This window comes from Gymnodraco acuticeps, unplaced genomic scaffold (assembly GCF_902827175.1).
Source record: "Gymnodraco acuticeps unplaced genomic scaffold, fGymAcu1.1, whole genome shotgun sequence".
NCBI classification, from domain to species: Eukaryota; Metazoa; Chordata; class Actinopteri; order Perciformes; family Bathydraconidae; genus Gymnodraco; species Gymnodraco acuticeps.
In genome coordinates, this window is record NW_022990068.1 from 87,326 (window position 1) to 107,784 (window position 20,459).

General features: G+C 38.2%; 1 protein-coding gene across 1 annotated transcript; it reads right to left on the reverse strand.

The window, feature by feature from the left end:
- Positions 1 to 1,190: 1,190 nt before the first annotated feature.
- tmem185 (transmembrane protein 185) lies at positions 1,191 to 19,676 on the reverse strand. The gene is made up of 7 exons (XM_034216118.1): positions 19,464 to 19,676; positions 18,334 to 18,510; positions 15,865 to 16,072; positions 9,681 to 9,764; positions 9,231 to 9,407; positions 8,114 to 8,237; positions 1,191 to 2,659 (listed from the first exon to the last, which is right to left on the reverse strand). Exons 1-7 carry the CDS (start codon positions 19,499 to 19,501, stop codon positions 2,409 to 2,411), a joined length of 1,059 nt encoding a protein of 352 aa, XP_034072009.1. The 5' UTR covers positions 19,502 to 19,676; the 3' UTR covers positions 1,191 to 2,408.
- Between the last annotated feature and the right edge of the window lie 783 nt (positions 19,677 to 20,459).

Below are 20,459 nucleotides of genomic sequence, written 5' to 3' on the forward strand. Positions count from 1 at the left end.
TGTTTCAACACAAATCATAATAATATTTTATTTGGGCTTTTAGATGAAGACACAAGACGCACACAGTTAATAAATACAACTATTCTTCTGGCTAAAATACATATTTTTAAAAGTCAATTTTAGCAGTAATCTTAATTTAAGGTGTTTGAAGAGTAGATTAAAAATAAAATTTATTTTGGAAAACATTGCCACAAAAAATCTAAGGGTGGCACAACAGGCCATGAAATGGGAAATAATGAGCTCTAACGAAGAGTGGGATTAAAGGAATAATACCTATGCCATGTTGTGTTTTTGGTGGCATTTGGTTGTCAACCTATTTTTTTTTGAGAAATGTTGAAGTGATCCTACCCATCTTTATTTCTTGTTTTTGTTTAGTTGTTGTCTGAGATGGGAATGTCATCTCCTATATGTTATTGGTATGTCCAGGTTTGTGTCTTTAGCCATTACAAAAAAAGAAATGATTTGGTGGCCCACTTGCAATCATTCACGGACCACTAGGGGTAACCCACAGGTTGGGAACCGCTGCTATAGATAATATCCCAATTGTGATCTTATGGTGACGTTATTTTTGGATTATTACATGGCTTAGTTTAATACTCGATTCTGATTGGTCAATTGGATGTAGTTGAGTAACAAGTACAAAGATACATAAAATGGAAATAATCCATTCAATTACAGCAGGTATTTTTGAATGTGTGAGAAAGTAATTTCCCTGTGAGGGATTAACCTCCTCCTTCCTCCTTCAGTAAATGAACCTAATTGCATAACTTAAAGGTGGGGTAGGTAAGTTTGAGAAACCGGCTCGAGATACACTTTTTGTTATATTCCATGGAATGCTCTTAACATCCCGATAGCAATGAATATCTTAAGTGCTTTGATAAAAATTCCATAAATAAATATCATCTGTGGAAGCCGTAGTACTGTGAAAAGCACGACCAATCATCTGAGCCGGCTAAAGTAACTGGATGGCCTACCTGCCTGTCAGCCTTCCATCTGGGCACAAACTTATCTCGTGCCCTCATTGGTCATGTGCGCGTTCGTGTGTGTTGGAGGAGGGGCTCTGAGAGGAAGTGGCAGATTTTTTCCGGCTGTGTATTTTCAAATTCTAGCGCATTCGAGCTGGTTCCTCCAAAATTACCTACCCCACCTTTAAGTGGTGGAATGAAACTGAATAAACACATAAACTGATGTAACATAATGATGTCATTCTTTCGTAGTTTATTCTAAAATAAATATATAGACAAAACAGCTGAGACTTCTGGGAGTCCCGCAGCTAATACAAGAAGAAAAACCCAGGATTCTGTGGCATTAAAGGAAAGTGTGATGAGGAAATCAGACCAGTTCAATGGAAGAAATTAAAGGACGTCATATAAAAAAAAATGTACACACAGCAGTCAGGTTGTGGAAGGAAATCCAAAAAAGTTAAATTGAGGAATTACTGGCAATGTGCAAACACATACAGGTGTTATATGTACTAGTAAGAAGATTTGGATGCAAATGTATTTAGTTGTTCTTGTGTGAGCCAGGGAAAGCTGATATGTGTAGGATTTGAAATGGTGCACCTAAAGGGGCAATGCAAAGCTTTTTTAATCCTCTACAGTCTGCTATAATAATAATAATACTGTGAAAGCTGCTAAAGCACGGTAAATCATCCACATAAGAAAACCTAAAAAAAAGGCTTATTTTAAGGTATTTATTTATTCTGTTGACTCTTACAAGTTGAATAAGAATAAAAGGGGGGTGATTGTTCGCAATTTTTTTCTAGTCTTCAACCCTGGGTCCCTAACGTGACATCGTTGGTTATTTACAACATTAAAATAAACAGGAATACAAAAGAAATGTCGGTTCAGACAGGACTCATGTTGATTAACAAAGTGCCATTTCTATCATTCTCATCTAAAAGGAGGTTTTTTCAGGTGTGTTTTAAGACAATACTCACACAGAATGATTTAAAGACGAATAATTCTTAATTTGTATACGTGTGTGTGGAGTATTGAACTAAAACAGACCTGGAAAACATATTTTTTTACCTCCACTTCCCTCTTTTTTCTGGTAAAAAGAGACCCCCAATTCAAGCTCTCCAAAGGTCCCCATCATGAAGCAAGACAAGCGCCGTCTTTGCTTTTGATTCGCTAACTAAAAAAGTCAAATAAACTAATCCACGTCGATCCGTCGTGTCTCATGAGTAAAAGTTTAAATCCCAGAGAATCTGAAGACTTCCTTTAGGGTCCATATCCTCCACAGATTTAAGCAGGGTGGTCTTAACGTCAAAATATAAGAAGATTCTGGATCCACATTTCCCCCATTTAGGCTCCGATGTGTTGCTCTGGAAAAGAGTTTAGGTAAAGGAGCATCTTCAGGTAAATGTCCTAGCTCCATGAGTCCCAGAAGTCTTCGTTTAAATGAGTTTAGTCGGGCATGTCGATGCAGAGTTTAGGCGGCGGGACGAAGTACTTCCCGGGGCTCTGAGTGATCACCACGCCCGTCTTTTTGTGGAACATGGGGGCTATTTTGGGCGGCGGCTCGGGGACGGGCAGGTCCTCCGCCGCCTCGGGGTCCTCGCTGCGCTGCAGGTCGTAGGACACGTTGCCGTACTCACGCAGGAAGGGGAGGAGCTCCAACAGGAAGTGGCAGAAGTCCTTACGGATGCCGAACCACCCTGTGGGAAACATCACGACAGGAAGAGTTAACAGAGGGGAAATAATTATATATATATATTCAGAGGAGTACAAATACTTCGTTACTGTACTTAAGTACATGTTTCTGGTATCAGTACTTTACTCCACTACTTAATTTTCTGACGACTTTTTACTTTGACTTCTTACATGTTAAACTCAAATACCTGTACTTTCTACTTCTTACATGTTGAACACAAATACCTGTACTTTCTACTTCTTACATGTTGAACTCAAATACCTGTACTTTCTACTTCTCACATGTTGAACCCAAATACCTGTACTTTCTACTTCTTACATGTTGAACTCAAATACCTGTACTTTCTACTTCTTACATGTTGAACACAAATACCTGTACTTTCTACTTCTTACATGTTGAACACAAATACCTGTACTTTCTACTTCTTACATGTTGAACACAAATACCTGTACTTTCTACTTCTTACATGTTGAACACAAATACCTGTACTTTCTACTTCTTACATGTTGAACTCAAATACCTGTACTTTCTACTTCTCACATGTTGAACCCAAATACCTGTACTTTCTACTTCTTACATGTTGAACTCAAATACCTGTACTTTCTACTTCTTACATGTTGAACACAAATACCTGTACTTTCTACTTCTCACATGTTGAACACAAATACCTGTACTTTCTACTTCTTACATGTTGAACCCAAATACCTGTACTTTCTACTTCTTACATGTTGAACACAAATACCTGTACTTTCTACTTCTTACATGTTGAACTCAAATACCTGTACTTTCTACTTCTTACATGTTGAACACAAATACCTGTACTTTCTACTTCTTACATGTTGAACACAAATACCTGTACTTTCTACTTCTTACATGTTGAACTCAAATACCTGTACTTTCTACTTCTTACATGTTGAACCCAAATACCTGTACTTTCTACTTCTTACATGTTGAACACAAATACCTGTACTTTCTACTTCTCTCATGTTGAACTCAAATACCTGTACTTTCTACTTCTTACATGTTGAACTCAAATACCTGTACTTTCTACTTCTTACATGTTGAACTCAAATACCTGTACTTTCTACTTCTCACATGTTGAACTCAAATACCTGTACTTTCTACTTCTTACATGTTGAACTCAAATACCTGTACTTTCTACTTCTTACATGTTGAACCCAAATACCTGTACTTTCTACTTCTCACATGTTGAACCCAAATACCTGTACTTTCTACTTCTTACATGTTGAACACAAATACCTGTACTTTCTACTTCTTACATGTTGAACTCAAATACCTGTACTTTCTACTTCTTACATGTTGAACACAAATACCTGTACTTTCTACTTCTTACATGTTGAACTCAAATACCTGTACTTTCTACTTCTTACATGTTGAACACAAATACCTGTACTTTCTACTTCTTACATGTTGAACACAAATACCTGTACTTTCTACTTCTTACATGTTGAACTCAAATACCTGTACTTTCTACTTCTTACATGTTGAACTCAAATACCTGTACTTTCTACTTCTCACATGTTGAACCCAAATACCTGTACTTTCTACTTCTTACATGTTGAACTCAAATACCTGTACTTTCTACTTCTTACATGTTGAACTCAAATACCTGTACTTTCTACTTCTTACATGTTGAACTCAAATACCTGTACTTTCTACTTCTTACATGTTGAACTCAAATACCTGTACTTTCTACTTCTTACATGTTGAACACAAATACCTGTACTTTCTACTTCTTACATGTTGAACACAAATACCTGTACTTTCTACTTCTTACATGTTGAACCCAAATACCTGTACTTTCTACTTCTCACATGTTGAACTCAAATACCTGTACTTTCTACTTCTCACATGTTGAACTCAAATACCTGTACTTTCTACTTCTTACATGTTGAACCCAAATACCTGTACTTTCTACTTCTTACATGTTGAACTCAAATACCTGTACTTTCTACTTCTTACATGTTGAACTCAAATACCTGTACTTTCTACTTCTTACATGTTGAACTCAAATACCTGTACTTTCTACTTCTCACATGTTGAACCCAAATACCTGTACTTTCTACTTCTCACATGTTGAACACAAATACCTGTACTTTCTACTTCTTACATGTTGAACTCAAATACCTGTACTTTCTACTTCTCACATGTTGAACCCAAATACCTGTACTTTCTACTTCTTACATGTTGAACTCAAATACCTGTACTTTCAACTTCTCACATGTTGAACCCAAATACCTGTACTTTCTACTTCTCACATGTTGAACCCAAATACCTGTACTTTCTACTTCTCACATGTTGAACTCAAATACCTGTACTTTCTACTTCTCACATGTTGAACTCAAATACCTGTACTTTCTACTTCTTACATGTTGAACCCAAATACCTGTACTTTCTACTTCTTACATGTTGAACTCAAATACCTGTACTTTCTACTTCTTACATGTTGAACACAAATACCTGTACTTTCTACTTCTTACATGTTGAACTCAAATACCTGTACTTTCTACTTCTCACATGTTGAACCCAAATACCTGTACTTTCTACTTCTTACATGTTGAACTCAAATACCTGTACTTTCTACTTCTTACATGTTGAACACAAATACCTGTACTTTCTACTTCTCACATGTTGAACACAAATACCTGTACTTTCTACTTCTCACATGTTGAACACAAATACCTGTACTTTCTACTTCTTACATGTTGAACTCAAATACCTGTACTTTCTACTTCTCACATGTTGAACACAAATACCTGTACTTTCTACTTCTTACATGTTGAACTCAAATACCTGTACTTTCTACTTCTCACATGTTGAACACAAATACCTGTACTTTCTACTTCTTACATGTTGAACTCAAATACCTGTACTTTCTACTTCTTACATGTTGAACACAAATACCTGTACTTTCTACTTCTCACATGTTGAACACAAATACCTGTACTTTCTACTTCTTACATGTTGAACCCAAATACCTGTACTTTCTACTTCTTACATGTTGAACACAAATACCTGTACTTTCTACTTCTTACATGTTGAACTCAAATACCTGTACTTTCTACTTCTTACATGTTGAACACAAATACCTGTACTTTCTACTTCTTACATGTTGAACACAAATACCTGTACTTTCTACTTCTTACATGTTGAACTCAAATACCTGTACTTTCTACTTCTTACATGTTGAACCCAAATACCTGTACTTTCTACTTCTTACATGTTGAACACAAATACCTGTACTTTCTACTTCTCTCATGTTGAACTCAAATACCTGTACTTTCTACTTCTTACATGTTGAACTCAAATACCTGTACTTTCTACTTCTTACATGTTGAACTCAAATACCTGTACTTTCTACTTCTCACATGTTGAACTCAAATACCTGTACTTTCTACTTCTTACATGTTGAACTCAAATACCTGTACTTTCTACTTCTTACATGTTGAACCCAAATACCTGTACTTTCTACTTCTCACATGTTGAACCCAAATACCTGTACTTTCTACTTCTTACATGTTGAACACAAATACCTGTACTTTCTACTTCTTACATGTTGAACTCAAATACCTGTACTTTCTACTTCTTACATGTTGAACACAAATACCTGTACTTTCTTCCTTCTTACATGTTGAACTCAAATACCTGTACTTTCTACTTCTTACATGTTGAACACAAATACCTGTACTTTCTACTTCTTACATGTTGAACACAAATACCTGTACTTTCTACTTCTTACATGTTGAACTCAAATACCTGTACTTTCTACTTCTTACATGTTGAACTCAAATACCTGTACTTTCTACTTCTCACATGTTGAACCCAAATACCTGTACTTTCTACTTCTTACATGTTGAACTCAAATACCTGTACTTTCTACTTCTTACATGTTGAACTCAAATACCTGTACTTTCTACTTCTTACATGTTGAACTCAAATACCTGTACTTTCTACTTCTTACATGTTGAACTCAAATACCTGTACTTTCTACTTCTTACATGTTGAACACAAATACCTGTACTTTCTACTTCTTACATGTTGAACACAAATACCTGTACTTTCTACTTCTTACATGTTGAACACAAATACCTGTACTTTCTACTTCTTACATGTTGAACACAAATACCTGTACTTTCTACTTCTTACATGTTGAACTCAAATACCTGTACTTTCTACTTCTTACATGTTGAACACAAATACCTGTACTTTCTACTTCTTACATGTGAACTCAAATACCTGTACTTTCTACTTCTCACATGTTGAACCCAAATACCTGTACTTTCTACTTCTCACATGTTGAACTCAAATACCTGTACTTTCTACTTCTTACATGTTGAACTCAAATACCTGTACTTTCTACTTCTCACATGTTGAACCCAAATACCTGTACTTTCTACTTCTCACATGTTGAACACAAATACCTGTACTTTCTACTTCTTACATGTTGAACTCAAATACCTGTACTTTCTACTTCTCACATGTTGAACCCAAATACCTGTACTTTCTACTTCTCACATGTTGAACACAAATACCTGTACTTTCTACTTCTTACATGTTGAACTCAAATACCTGTACTTCTACTTCTCACATGTTGAACCCAAATACCTGTACTTTCTACTTCTCACATGTTGAACCCAAATACCTGTACTTTCTACTTCTCACATGTTGAACTCAAATACCTGTACTTTCTACTTCTCACATGTTGAACTCAAATACCTGTACTTTCTACTTCTTACATGTTGAACCCAAATACCTGTACTTTCTACTTCTTACATGTTGAACTCAAATACCTGTACTTTCTACTTCTTACATGTTGAACTCAAATACCTGTACTTTCTACTTCTCACATGTTGAACCCAAATACCTGTACTTTCTACTTCTTACATGTTGAACTCAAATACCTGTACTTTCTACTTCTTACATGTTGAACACAAATACCTGTACTTTCTACTTCTCACATGTTGAACACAAATACCTGTACTTTCTACTTCTCACATGTTGAACACAAATACCTGTACTTTCTACTTCTTACATGTTGAACTCAAATACCTGTACTTTCTACTTCTCACATGTTGAACACAAATACCTGTACTTTCTACTTCTTACATGTTGAACTCAAATACCTGTACTTTCTACTTCTCACATGTTGAACACAAATACCTGTACTTTCTACTTCTTACATGTTGAACATGGAACAGGATTAGGATTTGGACTATGTGACTGTTGCCAGCATCCATAGTAAATAAAGAATCAGTGATCTACTCATTTATTTATGAGCGACTAAAAGGCCTTAGGCCTATTACAGCCGTATCCTATTGATTGATTGAGGATAGTGAAGAAGTTTAGTCAGTACTTCTACTTTTACCAGAGTATTTTTAAACACGAGTATCTGTACTTCTACTTGAGTAAAGGATGTGTTCATTCTGTAAACACTCACAGTGGTTTCCTCCCTTCTGACCAAAGGTGGTGGCCATGAGTGTGAGCAGCGAGAGCCACAGAGGCACGAACACACACACGTAGCTCAGGCTGTTGTGGTCGTCCAGCTTGTGCACCAGAAGGATCTGAACAGACAGATAACACGTATTAAACACAAACGCAAAGACATTACAACTCTTTTCTCCTCGTGGTCTGTGGCTCCAGTTTGAACAGTTATCTCCAACAGTGTGTATAAAATAGAGAGGTGTTACACACAGTATTTTAATCACCTAGTTATTTCAGTTATGCATCTAAATAATTAAAGCCGGTTCGTATTATGATATAAGCTGCGTCTTATAAATTGGGTTATATTTACAGTTTACTACTGTTCTCATGCAATGCCCCTAAAATAACATTTGAGATGCTTCCCCACCACATTTTCCATTTGATCAAACCATAATGCTTTCATCATTTCCAGGCCATCTTGTTTGCAATGTAACCTGTTAAGGTTACGGGGGCTTTTTTTTCTTCACGAAACTGTGTCTCAGGGCTTCTTAACATTTAACAAACTATGAATGTGTCATACCCACTTAACGGGAAGAAACTCAGCTATCAGACAATATGAACCATTTTTGATGCATATATATATAAGGCCTGTACATATTTTAGGCCAGCAGGGGGCAGGCTAAATGGACTGTACTTATATAGGGCTTTATCCAATCTTTAGACCACTCAGAGCTCTTCACATACTACGAGTCATTCACCCATACACACTCTTGCTCTAGGGTAGCTAAGACACACACACACACACACACACACACACACACACACACGCTCAGGGGGCTGGGATCGAACCAACAGCCACATACATTTAATTATGAAAGCAATTTACTATATATCCAACTTTTCTATTAAATTATAATCCAATATTTCTAATTTAGTGAGGCAGGCACTAGAACTCAGATTTACTTCTTTAGGCTGAAAACAGTTACATTAAAAATAAATACAAATTAAGTGAAAATATTAAATAAATTACAATTTAAAGAAGAAGTACTTAATTGAGGGGAAATTATAAATGTTCTCTATTGTGTTATTTTGACAACCTAATGAGACAAACTTTAAAAAAGGTGCCGACTCACCTCGAAGGTGAGCAGAGGGACGACGATGGTCATCCAGCTGATCGCCATGGTGATGTGAGTCCGGCGTTGCTCGGCGATGATGTCGATGGAGCGGAGGAAGAGGACAGACCAGATGATGTAATAAAGGACGACGAGACAGAGGAAGGACATCAGGATCCACAGCGGGACACACACCACCTGAAGCACACACACATACACACACATACACACACACACACACACACACACACACATACACACACACACACACACACACACACACACAATAAAGAGGATTATTAAGAAGCAAAAACAAGATCCCTAAAAGTACCGGTAAAGCACAAGTACCTCAATATTGTATTATAGTAAATGTTCTTGATTACATTCTACTTCCTCTGCAGATTGCACCTCTCACTGTGAAGCCCAATGAACACTTGTGTAATTGAAGTGTGTGTTTGTGTGATATCTCACCAGCCAGGGCCAGGTGATGATCAGGTCCAGCCTCAGAGCGATGAAGATGAACTGGAGAATATTCACTGAACACAACACTTCCAGCTGAGGAGAGGAAGAGGAGACACACATCAATATAATAGCACTCAACACTGTCATTGTTACAAAAGAAGCATCTTGATTTGGTATTTTCTGCAGTATTTGGCGGCAGGTGAGCGAGGAAGCAGACATTCAACTGTCAAATGTTGTTTTGCATGGAGAAAGTAAAGGGTTGTTGTTTATCTTAACTATTCAATATTAAAATGAATATAAATGTAAAATGTACAGTGGGAGTTTAAGTCAACAAATATAACGCAGGATATTATTGTGCAAGAAATTGATTATTTATATTCATTTTAATATTGAATAATCAACTTCTTGCACAATAATATCCTGCGTTATATTTGTTCTATCCATCTACCTATCTATCTATCTATCTATCTATCTATCTATCTATCCACCTACCTATCTACCTATATATCCACCTACCTATATATCCACCTATCTATCTATCTATCTATCTATCTATCCACCTACCTATCTACCTATCTATCTATCTATCTATCTATCTATCTATCCACCTACCTATCTACCTATATATCCACCTACCTATCTACCTATCTATCTATCTACCTATCTATCTATCCACCTACCTATCTACCTATATATCCACCTACCTATCTACCTATATATCCACCTACCTATCTACCTATCTATCTATCTATCTATCTATCTATCCACCTACCTATCTACCTATCTATCCATCTATCTATCCACCTACCTATCTATCTATCTATCTATCCACCTACCTATCTACCTATCTAATAAGCTGCTTACTGTTGAAAATGAACCTCCCAACTTGCACAAATAAGAACACACTTAAACATATCTAATCAAAACATATGTATTTATGTATAACTCCAGTTGTTGATATATCTTTATCGGCACAATAATAGACAGGCGGTGTTCAAATCCAGGGAACTCAATATTCCAACTAGTTAGTTAGTTAGTAATATAGACTATTCTGCACAATGTCTACTATATTCTATTTTATTTGTATTTACTTGCACTATTATCTGTTTTATTGTGTTGCGCTGTTGGAGGAGCCTGTGACCTAAGATGTTCATTGTCATACCTACAGGGCCGGCTCTAGACAATTTGCAGCCCTAGGCGAGATTTGAGCTGGCACCCCAGCCAGAGAATCGTACAATAGAAAATATAAAGATCAATAGAGCATCCAAGGAATACGCAATAGAATGAGGGGTGGACGTCACATCCTCTAGTGGGGTCCATGAAGAATTTTTTGAACATTTTAAAGTAAAATGCTTCAATCTCGTGCACTTTGAGCACACAATTACTACTAAATCTATGGGGTACAACCAAGGGGCTCTGGGGAATAGCCGGGACGCCAATACGGAAGTGCCACACACTGCAGTTCATATATTGGCCGATAGGCGATGGCTGCAGAAAGGAGCAATTTCCATAGACCCCCATGTTAAAATGCCCAATTTTACAGCAGAAAAAAACATGTTTCTACCCCTGGCTCCATACATTTGTATTATCGATATAGTTAGATTCCACCTTCATGATTATGGATCTGTGAGTGAATTGTTTTCTAACACGACCCTTTTATTTATATTAGGTCTTAACGTTTTTGCATAAATTAGGGCGTGGTCACATTGAGTGACGGCTCTGTCAAGTGACTGCTGCTGCTAGCTTCTTGTCTCTCTGCTAGCTGCTCCGTGAAGCTACAGGGACTCTGCCTGCTCAGCTCATCCAGGGAACACAACTTGAAGCCGGCCGTGGTTGTTTGTTCTTCATGCTTATATATCGGACTATTGTGACTCGCTCTGCGGTTAAAACGGACGGTGCATGAATGCGGTTTTGCGGTAAGTGAAATTCGAGTGCTTTATTTATGTGTTAATGATTTGAATCAGCTACGTAATGAATGTTAAGGGTTAGCGTGTAGCGAGTGGTAGCTACATCGGTGCTAACGATGCTAATCGTAGCCTCCAAGTTAAAATCATAGACTGTATATATAAAGGTTAAAGCGAAATAGACAAGTGTTAAGTGGGATAATACTGTTGAACAAACGGCTTCTGTTTGAGGTTGATAAAATAAGGTTACATCCTTGTAACTTAGAGATATTTTATTATGTAGGTAGGAACTGTATGCATCGCTAAGGTTAATTTAAATTGGCTATGCTCAAGTATGTAGACAAGCTAATGTCGAAGTAGTGTATGTGAAATCAACCTCACAATAAGATGTGTGTATATTACAATTATTAATGTCATATTTCAAGATGATTACTTAGATATTACAATATGGTTGGTTGAGCTGGAGCATTATTGAGCTTACACGTTAACGTCACAGTCATCTGAAGAACGAACCCAAACCTTGTTGTTTTTATTAATTGCATTACCAAATGGGTATCAAATAAACAGTAAGCATTGGTAACACAATTTCCAAAGTTACAGTAAAATAAAAAGGACCCTGACTCGGACAATACACGATCCAACATGTTCAACTGAAGAGAATCAGTTATATTGTTTGTACACATGGTACTTTACATATATATCTGTTTGTTTAAGGTGTCCAGGTGATGCAGACAGGCTGGACCAGAGAGTGAGAGACAGAACTGGACTCCTCACAGCAGTGAACTTCAGCACAGGTACAAAGACTCTTTTTTTCATACTGTACAAAGAATCAAGAAAGATATTGGTTTAAATGAATGAAGTATTGACTTGAATACACTGATATACATTCCATTAAACAATACTAAATACTAGATCACCTACACATCAGTTAAGTTGAGGGTTTTTTCCATGCAAAAAGTTACATTTAGATATTTAGCAATATGACTTTGTCAGCTTTCTAATTTAATGTATTGAAGGCAAAGATATTTAACACATAGTGAGAACTGCTACTATTTATCTCTCAATATTGTCTGTAAAAAACGTGGTAAAAGTGATTCTTTCAGTGAGACAACAGAGCAAGCTTCTACAGTTGCACTACGTTTTGTAACAGTTAAATATTATTTTGATAATAACATATATTTCAATGTTGATGAACTTCATACTGTTCATTCATAATCTGATTGTCTTTGTAGCTCACTGTTGAAATAAAAAAAAAGATTACAATTACAAAATAATTATATCTACAGCCCCTAAACACACCAACACACCGCTTTCATAAATAACACACTTGTTCTGCAATAATATGTTTTATGTTTCCTGTCATTTTTGTTAGGAAAGGACATGCCTGAAAGACACGACATTTTCTCCTTCTCTGAGGGTCAAGAATCCAAGAGGAACATTAAAAGCTGAGGTTATGAGATTTTAAGACCAGTACAGGACATTCACTAAGAAACTACTTTTATTGTAAAAACAGTCAGCTGATCGAATGCACCTATTTCCACATCTACACTCCATCAGCTGATTATTTCTATTTGCCTCACTTTATGAGCTTCACATCACTTGTGCCTTGTACCGCAGAGTTTGCAACGTCACAAATAAATGGGGCCAATCTTCAGTCAGATGTGAATGTGTAATCTAACATTTTCAGTAAGAATAATGGACAAAAGGAGAGCAAATACAAATACAATTTATTGAAATGTGAACCAAAAGTTAATCAAATGTTTTAAATAAAAAGCACATATGGACAGAAGGTGTAAACCTATTAAATGTATTAAACACATTTAGTCAAATAAAGTGACCGACTAGGCCTGTGCAGTTGGTATCAGCTTTGCCCAGCATGGGCTCCTCCATCAGGCCTGGTCCTCCTCGCAGAGGAAAGACCCTCAGTCCTCCTCGCAGAGGGAAGACCCTCAGTCCTCTCCAAACCAACAGACAGGACGTCCATCACACGGAGGTTTCTCCCTGAAGTCTCTGCAGCCCTCTGGACACCATGCTGTCTCAATCCGTCCACACTGAATATGAGATTGGGAAAATGAAAATAATAAATGCTTTAGACAATAAGAAACATAAAGTTGACTGTTGAGTTGCTCAGTTTTGTTAGATTGTCAATACTATTACTGTATAACTAATATCTCAGGTTAAGAGGCACATTCAAATAAAGATTGGTCTTTAAATACATGTTGTCTTTTGAATTGTTTGTCTAAAGTCAAGGATCTAGAACTGGTACTTAGTTTTAATGATACAGTCTGGTTATTATGCTGTTTGGAGGAGGCCTCACAGGTAAGAGCGCTAACTAGCTACCATCACATGTACCTTAGCTTGACTTAAATGTATTAAACGTATAGTTAAGTGATATCAAAATACAAATAACTAATGTCATGCAAACATATTAATATTTGCTTGATTCCAGTGTTGAATTTAGCACAATTGCATACAAACGTTAAGGGGTTTTAAGATTCTGAAGTATTATGCTAAAAGCTCAATAACTTAGATTATTATTTATAGTTTTGCTGAATAGTTTCATGTCCGCTTACCTTAGAAACGTAAAATGCGACGGCAGCGTGCAGATGGGGAGCATGTTAGCTTAGCTTGGTAGCTTCAGCTAGCTCTGGAACTTCCAGCTCGGTGGCAGCAGGTCCCGCCTCGGCTCCGCCTCTTTGCCCTTATTTGGAGCAGGCTGGAACAGGCGGGAGTTGAACTCTGACGTCACTGTCGAGCCGTTAGTGGCCGACTCCGCCTACTAAGGGCTTCACGGCAACTCTGCAGAATCCTATGGGTGACGTCAAGGACCCTACGTCCATTTATATATACAGTCTATGGGTACAACTCTAAACTCTCCCACGCTCACTCGCACTTTAGTTGTGAGCTGCGGGTGCCAGATAAGCCAACATCCCCCACTTTCATCACTTACAGCTAGGGATGGGTACCGAGCCCCAGAATTAAACGGGCCCCGGGGCTGAATTATTAAAGACCGTGGTACCGTTAAGCTACGACGTTATCGGTCTTTTTATCGGTACTGGAGACATGTAAAAAATATGGCATGTGTATTATTGCTACACAAACATTATATTGCAGTTTTAGTTTCGTCAACTCCTTTTCTAATATGCAATAAGACTGCAAAATGCTTCCATGATTATTTTTTGTATTTTCGATCTCTCTCCCGCCTGCTTGCGAGGGGGCGGGGCAGTTTACACACACGCGGCTGCTACATGCAGCAACACACACACACGGAGGAGATGGCGGAGAGAACACGCTCCGAGGTGTGGTTTACCCGTCTCGATGCTCGTTGCCTAAAGTGCAATAAGAGTTTAGCATGTAAGGGCGGTAACACGAGCAATTTGTCTTAAAGGTCCCATGTCATGCTTTTCCGGTTATTACCCGTCCCCTTGTGTTATGAAGGTTTTTCTGCATGTAAACGGTGTGCAGAGTCAAAACCCTCAAAGTACACCCTGTAGCGAGTAAAACTCTAACACAGAAAATACCTCCCCAAAACGCCTCGTTGGAGATACGTCACTGTCCATTTGATTCTTCCGGGTACGCATGATGTCAATCGTATCCGGAACCAAATGGACCAATCCGTGGAGCCGTTACGTTACGTCCGCGGAGCCGTTACGTTAAGCCCCCGCTGATTGGTCCAAATTGACCAATCCACGGACTTCCTCACACACTCAGTGCATGCAGCTCTGCTAATTTCTCCTCCCTGGCTGAAGGCTGATAACAGACAGTTGGGATCGCGGCGACATTCTCTCTGCAGACCCATTCTCTCTGCAGACCCATTCTCACAGCGTTTATCAACCTTTTTCTTACTCAATATCAAGCCACACTTATTGTTTTTACTTCGGCTGTGACTTTGTGTGTGCTCAGGATGAGTTTGTCTGTGTTTGGCTGTGTATCGCTAAACAAGGAAATCACACCTCCACGGAGCTCAGCTCTACTAAAAGTAGTAGTACCGTTAAAACCTTAACGATACCCATCCCTACTTACAGCGCCCATCGTACAGGGCAAAGGAAAAGTGTAACCGGGGTGAAAAGGGTGTTACATTTACTTAATTATGAATATTGTTACAAAATTAGGATTAGCACCAACGGTAAAAAAAAATGTTCTACCAGATCTGGCACCCTAGGCGAACATCTATAACGCATGTAGCTATGTACAAATGACAATAAAAGCCTTGAATCCTTGAATCTTGAAATGCAGCCCCAGTTACATGTACAATAAAATCTCGTTTTTATTCATTTTGTCCTCGTCACCTCGAGGGAGCGGTCGTGTCTGAAGCCCCAAACGCAGGCTGCCACGGAGACGGGCGAAACGAAGAAGAGTGGCATGAAGACGAGGAGCCAGAAGTAGTCTCCTCTGGCCACGCGGTCGCACACCAACACCTCGAACATCAGCAGCAGGACATGCAGACCCACCGCGATCAGCATGGCTTTGAACTCCACACATGTCTCCCCTTCAGCCCTGAGGGAGGAGATGATAGGGTTCAAATTAAACAAAGATACGGAAGACATTTGGGGCTTTTTGGTGGTGTGAGAAGCGTCAAAATCACCACTGTAAGGCCTACAATAACTAGTTTACAAGACACATATAATAACTAAATGAGACAATGTTGTTTTGAAACTCTTCTGTATCTCTTTTATGCATGGTTTTTATGAATCTGTTATTGTGTTCCTTTCGGTTGTCTTCTTATTAAGTGTTCATGATGATGTAAAGCACTTTGAATTGCCTCTGTATAAACGTACCTTACCTTAAAAGTACCAGTTCATACTGACACTAATGATTCCTAAAATGAAATGTAATGCTGCATACTTTCATGATTTAGAAAGCTAACCAAACAGACACTTCCCATACAATAAAGCTTAATATATAAAGAAGATATTATAAGTATATAATCAACGTCATAAGACTTATTATGTGGGATTACAGACACTGTCTTTTCAATATGTTGCATTACAGTTAGGGGACATGTTATGTGTTTGCTTGCTAACACAAGAAATGAACACCAGTAAGTTGCTTTTTGGGCTGAATCCACAATATTGTCTGTACATACAGATTCATATCATACATCCAGCTGTGTATTCTGTATATAATAATAATAATAATAATAATACATTGCATTTCAAAGCGCTTTTCCAGGTGCTCAAAGATGCTTTACAGTGGTGATAAAACATGATAAAATAGAATTTAAAAGTTATTAAAACAGCAATACAGCATAATTCACAGATTAAAAGCCAGTGTGAAGAGGTGTGTTTTGGTCAGTGTTTTGAAAGTGAAGGGGTCAGTGCAGTCTCTGATGTGTTGTGGGAGGGAGTTCCAGAGGGTGGGGGCAGCGATGGAGAAGGCTCTATCCCCCCAGGTTCGGAGCTTGGTTTTCTTGGGGATAGAGAGGAGGTTCGCTTCTGATGAGCGAAAGCTGCGGGAAGGGGTGTAGTGGTGGATCAGGAGAGGTAGGGGGGAGCCTGGTTATTGAGAGCTTTGTGTGTTAGCAGAAGGATTTTGAAGTGTATTCGTTGACGAACAGGGAGCCAGTGCAGGTTTTGAAGGACGGGGGTGATGTGGTCTCTGGAGCGGGTGTGGGTGAGGAGGCGGGCAGCGCAGTTCTGGATGTATTGTAGTTTATTTAGGATTTTGGATGATGAACCATACAGGATGCTGTTGCAGTAGTCCAGTCTTGAAGTGACAAATGCGTGGATGAGGGTTTCAGCAGCCGGGAAGGTGAGTGAGGGGCGGAGGCGGGCGATGTTTTTCAGATGGAAGAAGGCAGTCCTGGTGATGTGGTTTGTGTGTTTGTCAAATTTGAGCTGGCTGTCAAAGATTACTCCAAGGTTGCGAATGTGAGGAGAGGGGGTTAGAGTGGTATTGTCAAGGGTGAGGTTGAAGTTCTGAGTGGTGTTGGTGCGGGATGGGGGTCCGATTATGATGATATCAGATTTGTCGCTGTTCAGTTGAAGGTAGTTTGTTTGCATCCAGGATTTAATTTCTGAGCGACAGTTGGTGAGTGTGGAGTGAGTTGTGGCAGTGATGGTTTTTGTGGAGATGTAGAGTTGGATGTCATCAGCGTAGCAGTGATACTGGAGGTTGTGGCGACGGATGATTTTTCCTGACTATTAGCATTACTAGCACTAGCATGACAGTGGCTATATATAGGTATTATATTAATACAAGCAGAGCCTACTCTAACAGCTGCAAATCGTACCATTGTCACACAAATCTAACATAGTCATATATAAATAGTAATAATTCATTATGAACGGGATTCAGTGGAAAAGTCTTGTTTTTTCTGCACATATTTTATTATTCCGAGTATTTTGTAATAGTATACTGTACATTGTTTATTTGGTATATGTATATTTCATGTAAATAACTTTCTACATGCCGTGTATGTGTATGTATAATAGGTTTTCATTTTTGGGTGTTTTTCCTTACAATTTGTTTTCATCAACTGTTTATGCATGCACCATATACACCAAGGCAAATTCATCCAATGTGTACATTCTGATTCTGTTAGCATTTAGGTCACTTTAACAACTACCTTCCTACCTACTGGTGTTGACATGGAAAATAACTAGATGGCGATTGTTCTGCTTGAGTAACTAAATCATTTCTTGTGATGGTTTTTTAGCAGCATGTGTAGCCTTAATGGGATTGAACCACAGTTGCCTCATTAATACCTCACTGCTGACAACTAATCCCACAATGATGATGTCTGAGAGAGTGCCTACCTGTACTGGGGGTTGTGTGCCCAGACCCCGGTGCCCACAGAGGCCCCGATGATGACCAGCAGCTTCCACAGCCAGATGGGGGTGAACACGGCCCAGTAGCTCCACTGGATGACTCCATCCAGCCTCAGGGAGAGCAGCACGGAGAACAGCAGTAGACACGAGTAGATCAGGAACTTACTGCAGCACAGGGCAGAAGAAAACACTGTGATAAGGACACTAATGTACAAAGTAAAAGCCTATTTGTACCCTTGAGAGGTTTGGAGTTTTCACCGCTTACAGGCATCGAAAGAACACTTTTGTAACATTAATTACGTTTTTTTTTTTTTTGGATGCAATACAACCTAGAAAGAAAGGGTGTGTGGAAAGTTTGGGTGGGTTGAACATAAATTCAGGAAGGTAGAGAAGCTTAAATAGATAAAGGATCAATAAAGGAGACTGTTGATAGCCTGAATGCAAATAACATAAAAAGGAAAGTATTTTGCATTATGGAAATTAAAATGAGATGGAAAAGAACATGTTTCACAACACAAAAGTCTACCAAATATTGAGAAAATCTGACTTAATTCACTGAAACTATTTATTAAACATATTAAATTGGACTGCATTGGTATTGGTACGATTAATATTTCGCGTATTTTGTATTATTATTACAACTTGTGGCTAGTTTCTGAGCAACCCCTTATCAATACTTTATTTATTGTGAAGTATTACCCTGTGTTTTTGTATTGTGTTAGTGTAGATCCGTTGCTCTTGAGGGCCTGTGAAGCTTAATGTGATACCAGAACTGCATGTGCTACTCTATTAACTGAGAATGGATGCTAAAAACACATGCGAGTAATTAAAATAATGCAATTATGCTTCAATTCAATACGAAGTGAAGATAGCTTTGCCTAGAAAACCCCAGCTTTAGCTTAGCTAGAATGTTAGCTTGGCCTTGTTTAGCCCGATTTGTTTTTTTCGCTTTAGCTACTGTATTTACACTTACTTTATAACAAACATATCAATCTGTTCATATAGCATACATATGTTTATACAGTTTAACACGTATAAAACACACATCTTCGCCATCTTTTCAGCCAAGCAATGCTAGCTAACGTTAGCTCCACAGTTAGCTAAAGTGCTAAAGTTACCTGGGATTGAAGTCCTGAAAGAGTCCTCTTAAATTCATGGTGTAAAAAAGTCTGGTTGACTAGCAAACATTAGTTCCCCGTGTTGTTGTTGATGATTCACTGACTCATTTGTGTGCTAAACATGTTAATTTAGGCGGTAGTTGGGCTTTTCTGTTCAGTTTCATTACAGCCCTTTTGCTAGCCCGTGTTTTGTTTTTTTACCCCATCGGAAATCACGTGACCGCGGACGGATATAGCCGAGCTGTGTCCGAGTCTCCGAGAGTTGACGAATTAACCTTTATTTTATTTGTTATTTATTCAAGAACATATATGAACATCTTATACGTTGAAGTCAGGGGTAGACATTAATTGATTAAAAAAAACATACATCAAATAAATGAATACTTTTAAATCTCGTGACCACTGGCGGGATTTCAAGAACTCATCAGACCAAAAAGAAGAATAAATCACAAATGGTTCATCCATGTCAATTACAGTAATTACAAGAATAGTTTATATCAATTTTAAATCTCTATAGTGTCTTCTTACAGGAAACATTGCATGTCAAATCTTGAATAAAACCTCCCTAACTTATTTGTTATGGAGAAAACAATCGTTTCTAATTAATTGGTTCATTAAAGGTAGGTCATTTTGGAGAAACCAGCTCGAGTGCGCTAGAATTTGAAAATACACAGCCGGAAAAAATCTGCTACTTCCTTACAGAGCCCCTCCTCCAACACACACGAACCCGCACATGACCAATGAGGCAGTGGCGGTTCTAGACCAATTTGACTGGGGGGGCCACTGGGGGACCAGTTATTTTCTGAGGGGGGCTCAATAAATGCAGGACAAAAAAGAGAACTAGACAGTATGAAGTAATTGCGCAGAAAACAATGCAATACAGTTATTGGTATTTGTTTCAGTACACTTATTTATTTCAGATAGATCTTATAGTTATTACTGTTAGCGTCAGCTTAAGTTATAGTGCAATGTTTGCACTAACACCATATTTATATA